Consider the following 13,557-nt stretch of genomic DNA (forward strand, 5'->3'; position numbering starts at 1 on the left):
TTGATTCGGTGCAGGTCTCAGATGCTTTGATGAAAGCATTTCTCTGTGAATAATACAATGGGCCCAGAGTACATTTAGTGGATTTGCTTTGAATAAGTGCCTATAATCCTTCACAGCAGCCAAACATGGAGCGAGCTCTATGAGTACTGATACCAAAAACACTTAGGCCAATTCAAATTTTCAGATATGAATGTATCAAGAATCTTGAACAGGTCCTGAGCCTTCGCCGCTGTAGTAATATGCTTAAACAGAAGGTCTTTAATATTATTACCATCTATAACCCATACATAACTTATCAAATGAGCATCCATAGTTTCATCTAGCTGTAATTCAAACTCCTCTCTAATTTTTAAAATTGATTTTTAATATCCACTGCCATATGCTGTATTCTACAACTATGCTATTGGACAATGGCCACTTTTAAAAGTGGCTTCTCGGCAGACTCACCAATCAAGGTGTTCACTATATCGACACCAGCCGCTAGAACAAGTTCTTCAATGATATGAGGCTTCTTACATTTCCCATTTCAGTAAGCCACCTTATAAGATACTACCGAAGTGTTGTTTGGTAATGATGCATTCAAGCAGTTTAAAAACACAAAATACATATTGTGGTCTCTTCATTTCTGTTGACATAAAGCCAAACTCTAAATAACCATTATCATATTTACAATATTTTCATTTGTTTGCAGTTGTGCCATTGATTGAAAACACACTTTCTTTATCTGCACAATTACATTTATTACTGTTTCAAAATCAGTCCATCATCAAAGATACAACAGGAAAAAGAACACAAGACATTTTTCAAAAACAATGAACAAGAAGTTATATACAGTCAAAAGTGGTTAATCCGGACTCGTCGGGACTTCGGCGATTCCGGATTATAGATCATCAGTTTAAATATGGTAAGTTTGCATGCAGAAATTATAAAATTAAAAATACGAAAACGTAATTTATGAAATAAAGAAAAATTACTATTTAAAGGGTATCAAAACTTATTTAAAAAAAAAAAAAAAAAAAAAAAAAAATTTGTTTACTTTATTAAACATTTATTTCAATGCAAGTTGTTTAGGTTGACTAGAAGAGAAACACGCTAATGTGACAATCAAAATCGTAAAAAAAAAAAAAAAAAAAAACCTTATATTTAGCGTAGGTATAATGAAACACTCAATCGATTTCGAGGGCAGCTAAAGGTCCCTCCTCATCAGGAGAAAGAAATACATAGAAAGAAGAAAATAGGAATCACAGAAACACGTGAGCCAGGCTGTCTGATCAAGCATAAAGAAATATTAGCGAAGTTAAAATAGGGAGCGAGGGGCAAATGTACATTACGCTCAAAATCTGAACTTCAAATAATGGAAAGCAACCACTGAACGGATTTTTATACCCTCTGGTAGTACTAAGTGCGAGGAGGTAACGCCATCTATCGGCAAAAATAATTGAATTAAGACAGTAGAATTTTAAAGGCATTAGGAAGGACTGGATTGGACTTCAAATCATTAACTAAACTTTCTAAATCTTTGTGAATGTGAAAAGCCTCAAGAAAATCCAATTCGCCTATGGAAGAAGCCTTTTGGATGATTTTTGCAGACCCAAAATCAAAATTATGGTTAAAAGTCCAGCTATGATACGCTATTGAAAACTTGTTAATTTCCCCTTTTTTGACATAAGATTCATGTTCCTTGATACGAAACTTCAACGCTCTTTTTATTTGGCCAATATATCTTAAACCACACTGACATGATATACTATAAATTCCCCAAGAATTCAAGACAGAAACGCAATCTTTTAGAATCGAAGGGTGAATTTTATTAATAGGGGAGAAACCGACTTGAAAATTGAATTTCTGGAGAATCCGTGCAATTTTATAGCTAACAGAAGGATAAAATGGAAGCACGACAAGGTCATTGATATTATTTCTAACAGTGGAATGTCTTCTTTGATGGGAATCTGAAAATTTTTTGACGGCTTTATCAATAATCACGAGAGAAAATCCACGGTCAATCGCAACTGCTCTCAAATAATTAAGTTCATTGGTAAGCAAAGATTCAGAGGAACAAACTTTTAGCGCGCGGAAAACATAATAGTAAAAAAAAGCCATTTTTTGCTTAACAGGGTGGCATGACTTGGCATGGGGTGGTAAACAAACTGCAAAGGGTTTACGGTACACACAGTGGTGCTAAAATCGGTTTCATTGCGGATTATAAGAATATCGAGGAAGGGGAGGGAATTGTTGGATTCAATTTCAAGAGTGAATTGGATGGCTGGATCAATTGAATTCATAATAGATAGAATCTCGGATAAATCCTCTTTATAACCGTCAAAAAGTGCGAAAGTGTCGTCAACATACCGAATCCAAAGACGAAAAGATAATTTATCAAATAATTTCATCTCAAAATAGTGCATATAAATGTCAGCAAGTACCGGACTGAGAGGATTACCCATAGCCAATCCTTCAACTTGACAAAAATATGCATTTTGGAAAACAAAGTGGGTTTGACTTAGAGAAACTTTAGTAAGCGAAACCAACTCATTAATTTCAGTATGTGTGAAGTGAAATTCCCGAAGCCTAGTTTCAAGACAATTTAGTGCTCCTTCGACCGGAACATTAGTAAACAATGATTTGACATCAAATGAAACCATAATGGAACGAAGTGGGGAAATATTTTTAAGTTTATCAATGACTTCAACAGAATTTTTTACAGTGTGAATATTGTTATCAGTACAGGAGAAAATCTGGAAACTAAATATTTGGCCGTAAACCCTTTGCAGTTTGTTTACCACCCCATGCCAAGTCATGCCACCCTGTTAAGCAAAAAATAGCTTCTTTTTACTATTATGTTTTCCACGCGCTAAAAGTTTGTTCCTCTGAATCTTTGCTTACCAATGAACTTAATTACTGTGTACCGTAAACCCTTTGCAGTTTGTTTACCACCCCATGCCAAGTCATGCCACCCTGTTAAGCAAAAAATGGCTTCTTTTTACTATTATGTTTTCCGCGCGCTAAAAGTTTGTTCCTCTGAATCTTTGCTTACCAATGAACTTAATTATTTGAGAGCAGTTGCGATTGACCGTGGATTTTCTCTCGTGATTATTGATAAAGCCGTCAAAAAATTTTCAGATTCCCATCAAAGAAGACATTCCACTATTAGAAATAATATCAATGACCTTGTCGTGCTTCCATTTTATCCTTCTGTTAGCTATAAAATTGCACGGATTCTCCAGAAATTCAATTTTCAAGTCGGTTTCTCCCCTATTAATAAAATTCACCCTTCGATTATTCTAAAAGATTGTGTTTCTGTCTTGAATTCTTGGGGAATTTACAGTATATCATGTCAGTGTGGTTTAAGATATATTGGCCAAACAAAAAGAGCGTTGAAGTTTCGTATCAAGGAACATGAATCTTATGTCAAAAAAGGGGAAATTAACAAGTCTTCAATAGCGTATCATAGCTGGACTTTTAACCATAATTTTGATTTTGGGTCTGCAAAAATCATCCAAAAGGCTTCTTCCATAGGCGAATTGGATTTTCTTGAGGCTTTTCACATTCACAAAGATTTAGAAAGTTTAGTTAATGATTTGAAGTCCAATCCAGTCCTTCCTAATGCCTTTAAAATTCTACTGTCTTAATTCAATTATTTTTGCCGATAGATGGAGTTACCTCCTTGCACTTGGTACTACCAGAGGGTATAAAAATCCGTTCAGTATTTGCTTTCCATTATTTGAAGTTCAGATTTTGAGCGTAATGTGCATTTGCCCCTCGCTCCCTATTTTAACTTCGCTAATATTTCTTTATGCTTGATCAGACAGCCTGGCTCAGTAAAAGTAGGCGGCCAGTGCAACTCTGATTAAAAATCTAGTTATATCCACGTGCAGTGCTGATAAGCACCACGTGTTTCTGTGATTCCTATTTTCTTCTTTCTATGTATTTCTTTCTCCTGATGAGGAGGGACCTTTAGCTGCCCTCGAAATCGATTGAGTGTTTCATTATACCTACGCTAAATATAAGGTTGTTTTTTACGATTTTGATTGTTTAGGTTGCTTCGTTTTTTATATGATAATACTTTCTCTTTAATTCTATTAAACAGACATAATTTCTTGTTTAGTTACAAAGTTCCACTGTTCAAGTCCTATAATAGTTGTGTCAAGAATACCGACTAATTTGTCAATCGAAACTTTTTCGTTTTCAATAACCTCTGAGTCACTTTCTTCCCTATTGGAAGCGAATTATAATGACGAGGAATTTGATTTAGATCATATCAAAGACGGAGTACATCGAGATGAAATATTACATTAAGTAAGGAATTATAAGCCAAATAAAATAAAAACATCTGCCCTGAAGATAAGGATAGTGCTGACAGATCAGCTTCCAGTTCATTGCGTGCCGCAGAGCCGCGTGAAATTGATAAACTGATTTCGGAATGGTTAGATAAACAAAGGATATGCCTTTAACCATTTTTTGCAGCAATTCCACCTTTTGTTTAATGGACTTCGAAACATACTTTTGCTTTGTAGATCCTTTACATATTAGTAAATATATATCAGAAATTCTATTTGACATAATTGAAAGTTCAAGCTTACTTTTATAAAATTGCTCTAACAGTCTGCAAAAAATAATAAGCCGGATCCAATTCAAAGATTTAGGAACAACACAATCTGCAACATTAACTGAATTAGATAAATTTTAGCTTAGCTTATACCGTCCGTTATACATTAAACGCTCATTCGTAAACGTATTTTGCGCATGTGCACACACATATTCGCAGTCGTAAAAGTCTTACGCGCATGCGTAGCTTCGAGGTCCGGATTATGGGTGTCTGAATTAACGACTTTTGACTGTAATGCTAACTATATTAAATGAACTAATTTATATCATTGTTTATTTACGTGAAAAGCTGAGTTTAATTTTACCAGAATTAGATTATAAACCGACTGACTAAATCTAGCCACCAATGCTTGCTTGTATGCTTTTCACAAGATCTTCCAGAAGACAGTTCAAATAATCTGTTGCGAAGGGTCTACACACCTATATTAACAGGCAACCTAAGTTGAGAACACTGAACATAATGGAAAGTGTATGCATCCGCCATAGAATACAGTTCTACCACTTCGAGATGTCATATTGCAAAAATTATGCTTTGAACTATAAATAATGTAGAGCAAGAGAACAGAATGAAAAACACAGTATGCTGCATCCAGCTTTTTATTTTAAAAGTTGCTAATATCATGTCAATCATTTGATGACCAAAAGGAAGACATCCCCTTTTTTAGCATTACTGGCAAACAACTCTGACATCAACCCACACTCGATGAGAAAAGCTATTAAACCATTCAATGAAGGGGATAGAAGAAAGCAGTTGTTATGGCATCTGCTTTATCTCTGACATATTTATATAACTTCAAAACCTTATAAGGCTGGAAAACCACTACACAATTCTGCTAAGATTATCATTATGAATACTTTTTTCAAATTATGGGAGCACTTTCCTGATAAATCTGGTAATGAAATTACTTTTGCTGCTGATTTCAATCATGTTTCTGTGACAAGCATAAATTGCATGAAATCTGACATGAAAGAAAATGGTGGAATTTCAATTCTGGGAAAAAAATTACTTCTGAAAAAACTGCTAAAGCACTTTCTAATATATTTATCGAAAAAATTCTTCATAAAAGTGGACCCATGTGGCTGTATTTTAAAACTCCCAAGTTAAAAGTAAAATTAGTATTATGTTAAAATTAAGTTTTATCAACCTTATTATATATTTAGGATTATTTATCTGTGATAACAGTCATTGTAAAATAAATTTACTGATGATATAATAAGATATAGTTATAAGTGTATATGTGTGTACACATACACTAACATATACATACAGCCATACCCCACTTACATATACAATATATATAAATCTCACTTTACATATACAATATGTATAAATTTTAGTTAAATAACAATAAGAGTGAAAATACATTTGTTTAGAAGAAAAATATGTAATAAAGACTAAAGTTTTCATACATATCAATATAAAATGGCATTCAAATAAATGTACCACATAAAATGGAGTTATGTCAATACCTATGGTTTCCATAAAATTTAACACACTCAAAGATTATTTTAATCATGTTAAACTTCTCCATAGCAAGCTAATAATTTCATGATTCTTAGACTTTTAGCTAGAATGGATTTCTCATAGAAGTCAATGTTCTTCGGCATCTGTAACGCCCCTTTTTTTTTCTCAGTTCAACAGAGACCACATGCCCAGTTCCAGAAACTTAAATCATTTTTAAAAATATGGTTAATAATAATTCTAAATAAAGGGGAAAGTAATTACTTCTGCAAACTGTTTATTGAACTCATCCACAGCTTCAAGAGAGCTGAAAGTAGCCCGAAATTGTCTGCGCTTCGGAGGTTCAACACTCAGATCTATAGCTGTCCAAGAAGCTTTCTTTCCCTCGACTCTAAGACAAGTCTGTATTGCAATGACGTTTTCACATAAACAATTATCTTTGTCATCCATCATTAAAATACGGTAACCATACACAGTATCATCATACAACATCTGCAAAGTACCCATTCCAGCAGGCTGAAAATGATAATTTTCAAATTATAACCATCTCATAAGATGCTAAATACAACACTGATAAGTACGTATTTTTGTCACACATTATATAAATAACAAAAACTACAAAACAAAAATGTGTTAAATACAATTTTACAAATTTTAGCTAAAGTAATTTATAAAAGATATTAATATTAAAGATTTATGAGTGTAGAATAGAAGCTGCACAAGAACATGAGCAATGTTTATTAACAGTGAAAACAGCAATGTAACATACTTTTGAACAACAAATGCAACCTCCTTTTTTAAATATCATAAAACTAGAATGAAAATAAAATTCAGATACCAAACAGATTGGTATACAATATTAAAATTGTATTTTAAACAGCCCAACACAATGTTGTAGCAATAAATAGAATTATGTAAAAAATACACACACATTTAAGTAAAATTTTGGTCATCTTTTAAAATAATACTGTATTCTGCTACATATAACAGAATTAAATTACTTTTTTTATTTACGAATCTTAAACATTTTACTTTTTTACAGATTTGAAGGAAGCTATGCAACCTTTTTTCAATTGCATATAATGTGAAATACAGGTGAGAAAGCTATATACGTTACCTTAAATTGATTAGAGCTTTCATCAAATATTTCAAATGATACTCTTTTTTCAAATATAAAGTCATCTTCCTCACTTTCTTCATCTGAATTATGCTCATTATTTTCAGATTCAGGAGCCACATGATTACTTTGGGTTTCTAATTGATTTGAAGTTTTCTGAGAAATTTCAGTTTTTTCTGCATTCTGCTTTGTGCAGTTTGAAACTTGACTTTCTGTGACATCTTTTCCTTCAGATTTCTGTTCAGTAGAAGCTATATAAAAATATACATACTGTTCTTATAGCGAAACATATTTTCCAAATTTAGATATTAAAATAAAACTTTTCAAAATGGAAACAATAAGAAAAACAAACAGATCAGCATAGCAATTACATTAAAAAACATACACAGAAATTGGATTAAAAAATAAAATTCAGAATTGTATGAAAATACACAATATTCAAAATACAATATATTTTCTTTCAGTTATACTGTTTCAATAACCATAAATTTCATTATAAAATACCATGGAACCAAAATGCCCAATCTTCACATAATATTGATATACTTTAATTTTAGAGGAACTTTAAATTTTCGAGTTATAAAAGTGAAGGAATATTTTGAAAACCGTATACAATAGAAAAAGAAACCTAACTAATAACTATAGTAAAATACCTGCAATTAACTTATTACATAATTTAAAAATTCCTTTACATGTAAAACATTTACTAACACAAAATCTAATGTTAGAATCCAGTATTATTTTTAAAATTTCAGATAGAAGATATAAAATAATAGTGCCATGTCGATTAGTCGAACTATGCATCACAAAAACTTGACGTATTAGTTCAATGGCTGGGTACCACACGAGTTGACTTGAGCAGACATATTCAGAACTACACTAATTTGCTTGAATATCAATGCAAAAACAAAATTCTGAACTTGATTATCACTTGTGATGAAAAGTAGATTTACTTCAACAACACAGGACCGAAAGAGGGTTGGTCTGGCCCGGTGATCCCATCAGTAGCGTTGCGAAATGCAATTAGACTAACAAAAAGTTCATACTTTGTATCTGGTGGGATTGCCGTGGTGTTATCCACAAACAGATTCTGGAAAAAATGGTACAACCCTCGACAGTAAGGTGTACAGCAAGATGTTAGTTCGTGTTGACGCTGCTATCAAAGAAAAACGTATAACTGAGTTCCAGTGCAAAGAAGTAATGTTACATCAAGATAATACAAGACCTCATGTGTCTGAATTCATCAGCCGGACTCCGTAGACTCGAATGAGATTTTTTGCCACATTCACCATATGGCTCCAACATCACTCCTTCGGACTTCTACCTTATTTTATTATTATTATTTAACACCTGCAGCTACATCTTGCTGGTGCTATCTTTCATTCTGCACAGGACGTCTGAAATGAAGTTGATCTCTTTTTGGACTCACTGCCACCAAGTTTTTGAGCTGAAGGCTATGAAAAACTACCAAAACATTGGCAGAAAATCATAGACTTAAGTGGTGTTTACTACTGACACTAAATAATTGATGTTGAGACCAAAATCAATAAAATAAAAAAAGAAAAAGGTGTTCTATATCAATCTTCCAATGCTATGTTTCAGAATGTTGTGATTTAACTAACAATATGAATAAATTATGAATAAATACTATTTTAAGAAATTAAAATTATAATTTTTCACATATCTACACAGAAAATAGTGTTCCTACTTTTGGGTTTAAAGCAATATTCCAATCCATTCAATAGATATATAGAGATAACCTAAAATTCATTTCAAAAGGATTTTGTACCTAAAACTTCATAAAGAGTTTAAAACAATTTGAAAGAAGTAATAGAGTTTAAAACAATTTTTTTCTATGGTCAAATTTTAAGAAAGAAATACTTTAAAACCGTATCTACATACACACTGCTTTAAAAATTTGTGAATTATTATTTTTAGAATTTACAGTAACATAAAAACTGTATTTTATATACAGCTTCTGCTGAATTTAAAGTACCTGATGTAAGATGTTCTAATAAAACATGAAATAAAGCATAAGATAAAGTTAGTAATTCACTCTCCATTATATCTATGGGCAGATCCAAAAACTCAATCACAGCAACAGACAAGAAAATAAATTCTAGTTTGGCCCACATTTAAATCCTAGCAACCAGGCTCATTGCATAGCCATTTTCATTATTTTTGTTACGTATAATGTGAATACAAGTTAATTCCACAGAAATTTCTTCATGAAGGCAGCCCTTCTTTTAGGCAGATATTTTATCATAATCTAATTAATCCAAATCTGATCCAGAAGCCCATTTAATTTCATAGATATAATTTCGATAACAGGCTAAATTTATTTTTTCCTTGAAATTTGTCATGCCACATTTTTTAATATAACTGCGTTCATTGTCACTGCATTTCTTCAAAAGGCGGATCATTTAAATAGATTTATAATCTACAGAAATATGTATGGATTGTCTTCGAAAGTTTTGAATAATTTAAGCTCCTAAAAAGGAGTATTAATCATGTATCTAAATTACTTTTTAAAACTACATACACTGAATCACTTGAAGTGCACTTATATTTTTCAAATCAAAAGTGATTCTCAATTTAAATACGAGTACCGCTCCCTCAAGGAGGGGGGGAGACATTTTAAAAAGTTCTTTTAACATTATTGATAATATATTATTTATATTTTACATTCACAATAAAATTAGCAACTAACCTTCAGTTGATTTATGAGTATGCTTTATCAATTCAATGCATTCATTAAACTTTTCCCGGAATTCTTCTAAGAAATCTTTGTTCTAGAAAGAAGAATAAAATAAAATTTTACATAAGCACAAACATGCTGCTAATAATTTAAGTACATAAAAATCAATATAAGAATTTAAAAAATATTGTGGAATTCCAAGCAGTGGAAATGAACATGAGTTCAAGAAAATTAATGTACATAAAGCTGTAGTAATAGTAAAGTAATCAAAAATTTTAATTTTCTTATTTAACCTAAAAGGACTGGGAGACTAGGGGCAGGACAAAGTCAAACAGAAGTGGCCAGATGGCTAAATGTGAGTCCTTCTGTAGTTCATAGAGTTTGGAGGCAATTTCAAACCACAGCTTTGGAACCTAGGAGGTTCAGCCAAGGACGGCCAACTGCTACGACGAGTGCTGATGACCAATATTTGACATTATGTCCACTCAGGAATAGAACCGCTACTCCGACTCTTCTTAGATCCTCCCTTCCTGCAGACACCGGAAGGTTGGTGTCAACGTCAACTGTGTGTAGAAGGCTTCACGAAGGTGGTCTGTATGCGAGACGAACAACCATTAGCATGCTGCTCAAGTCACGCTATAGGAGGGACCGTTTGCAGTGGGCACGACAACATGTCCACTGGATGCCTGAGCAATGGAGGGCTATTCTCTTTACGGATGAGTCCAGGTTTAGTCTAGAATGAAATAGTAGGTATTACTTGATATGGAGAGAACCTGGAACCCGTTATCATCTGTGAAAGAGATACGTACAAAAGAGGCAGTGTCTGTGTTTGAGGTGGCATCTCTTTGGGTCGACGCACAGATTTACATGTTTTTCCAAGGGGAACTGTGAATGCTCATGTTTATAGAGATGACATCCTTGATGCTTATGTGCGCCCATATGCCGGGGCAGTAGGTGATGCTTTCCTGTTACAGGACGACAATGCAAGATCACACAGGCCTCGCATCGTATATGATTATCTTCAACAGGAAACAATTATGCACATGGAGTGGCCAGCTCAATCCCCGGACTTTAATCCTATCGAGCCCGCTTGGGATGCTTTAGAGAGACGTCTAGCTGCTCTCAATCTGCCCCCTTAGACCCTTGCCACGCTTGCAACTGCTTTGCAAGAGTAATGGCTCTCGCTTCCTATGGAACTGATAGACCGCATAATTGAAAGCATCTCACATCGCTGAATGTGCTGCATTGCTTCTAGAGGCGATTATATTCCATATTGAAGGTACTTTTACTATAGCAAACTGACACCTTCAATTTGTTCATTTTATACATGTGCTAATTTCTATACTACCATAATTGTCTGGTAATTTCTTTTTATGTTATTTGATACCTTACTATGTGTTGTACATTGTGGGTAAGTTTCATGAAATTCTACATGTAACTTTTTCAGTAATCGTGATTTTTGTGATTTTTCCTTAATTTATGATAATCAGTGTATTTCTGAATAAATATTACATGTGCAAAATAAGAATATTTAACCATCAAGTCCACTGTGATTTTCGCTACTGTTCTCATCTAAGCAACAGCCTTCTCGGTCTTGACTAAACAGTGAGATGGTATTTTCCACAGAGCCTACAAACTTCTGCAAAAACTACATCACAGACGGTAGGATATTTAAAACTTATACGGCTGACCCCAGTGGGAAAGTATCTGCAAATTCACAAGTAAATGAGTGAAAGATATACTGAAAATTCATCATCCAAGATGTGTTTATTTCACGTGCATTTACTTTCAATAATCGAGTGACTTTAAAGTAGGTCAATGTTATTATGTCTCTCAAGTGCTGTGTGAGAAATTTTCTGTTCTTTGAATGGGCATCTAAAGTTGTGCTTCTCGGCCTACAAGTAGAAAATTGTCTAGCACGTGTGTTTCGTTCTACAAGTTACAAATCATCTAATTCAAAAAGTGAAAGACGTCCTCAAAAGTGTAACTATGTGCTTTGGTCTTCAAATATTGAAATTTATGGTGGTTTTTTCCATTAAGCAGTGCTTGGCTGTGCTTTCAAATTGTTTCCAACTGCTTTGATTTCAATAAATGTGAAATTAACATTCATTCTTATCAATCCAAATGTCTCAATCTAGAAATGTTTGTGACATTGCCTCTATGAACAAACATAAATTCACATGTCCAATTTTTGATAGAACCAAAGATTATCCCATTAGTCATATTTCACAGCTGGGTGTTCTTTGTTTGAATTTTGGATTGTGAATGAACAACAGCTTACTGTACTGCAAATCCTAAATAATATTTAAAACACATATTCTCTTTTACACATCACTACGGCTACAACAAATGTCCCACAATTCTACATGCAACTTATCACATTTTGAGACTGTATGTAGACTTGTAGACGATGCAAAAGTGTTAGCACAGGAAAAGAGGACAGGTAGAAAAAGAGGTAGACAGGAAATTAAAGTGCATATTCAGCAGCTGGTGTTTACGCAGAGCTGATTCCTTTGTTTAAATTTTGGATTGTGAATGGACAACAGCTTACTGTTCTGCAGATGACATAATGCGGAATGGTTTTCAAGTCACATAGTTTTGATTTCAAGAATGGGTGAAGTCAAATTAAAATCAGGAATTAAAAGGACTATTGCTAACATAAAGTTAACAATTTTGTAATTAGTATCAGTGTGTGTGATAATGAAATATACATGAAAATCAAGTAGGAAAACAAAGTAAAAAATTATCACAAATATTCAAAGATGCAACGTACCTTAAACCGCACAGCAAATTTAGATGCAACTGGACTACCATCTGCATAATCAATAGCATTCCAACATAATGCAGTCTCACTTGTGGCCATTGGAACTAAAGACATATCCTCGGATATAAAATGATTGCAAGCAATTTTGTGAACTTGGTCTCGTCTCAAGATAATACGGAATTTTTCTGAAAATAGAGCATTGAATTACACATGCTATGTCCGCTGCTTAGGAGTCAGGCATTTATTTTATTCAGACACACTATGTCCATTGCTTACGAGCCAGACATTTACTTAATTTCATAACAAACAGAATTAAAACTTTAGCAATGGAATGAAAGAAAAGAAATAAATACAGCAAAATAATGAACCCCAGGAAGACACGACACAGAAATGTCTCATAAATAATAATCATAATATTACTGATATAATTTGAAATGCTTCCAATGAAGTACATGAGTTGTTAGTCTGGGTAAAAAGCTGTCATTAAACTTTTTTGCTACAACCTAGATCCAGTAAATGAAAAAGAAAACATTTTAATGAACATTGTACAGGAATTCTAAAAGTGAAGATTAAATAAAAAATTTGGTCATCACACATCTCTACTGCATAGCTAGCATCGTGTACATCAAGTAACAGTGCAGATGGCTTATCTTTTCTCCTTGTCAATGTTCCAGTTTCCTGGAAACACAGAATAATGTTATTATTATGTTATTAGGATGCTGTCGAAGACTTTTAGACAATTGATAGACTTCCCTTGTGGTCGCATAGTAGGGATGCATGAAACAGGTTGATCATACAGAGGCAATAAATAGGCTGCAATACACTGTATGGGCATGACTGTACGAAAATGCTTGCAATAGTGGTCGCTGCAAGGTACTTGGCAGAATCAACGCTTTGGAAGGTGAAGGTAC

General features: G+C 33.4%; 1 protein-coding gene across 2 annotated transcripts in view; it reads right to left on the reverse strand.

The window, feature by feature from the left end:
• The window catches only part of LOC118193117 (E3 SUMO-protein ligase RanBP2-like), a 133,063-nt gene that overhangs the window by 24,427 nt on the left and 95,079 nt on the right, over positions 1–13,557 (reverse strand). For both annotated transcript variants that reach the window (XM_035364156.2, XM_035364155.2), the window contains exons 30-33: positions 12,656–12,831; positions 9,895–9,976; positions 7,185–7,435; positions 6,332–6,583 (exon numbers count right to left, since the gene is read on the reverse strand). In XM_035364156.2, the coding sequence (XP_035220047.2) occupies positions 6,332–6,583; positions 7,185–7,435; positions 9,895–9,976; positions 12,656–12,831 (761 nt within the window). The remainder of the gene's footprint in view (positions 1–6,331; positions 6,584–7,184; positions 7,436–9,894; positions 9,977–12,655; positions 12,832–13,557) is intronic.

The sequence above is a fragment of the Stegodyphus dumicola genome, chromosome 4 (assembly GCF_044657685.1).
Source record: "Stegodyphus dumicola isolate Sdum_Otavi_A_Nest chromosome 4, ASM4465768v1".
Lineage (NCBI taxonomy): Eukaryota > Metazoa > Arthropoda > Arachnida > Araneae > Eresidae > Stegodyphus > Stegodyphus dumicola.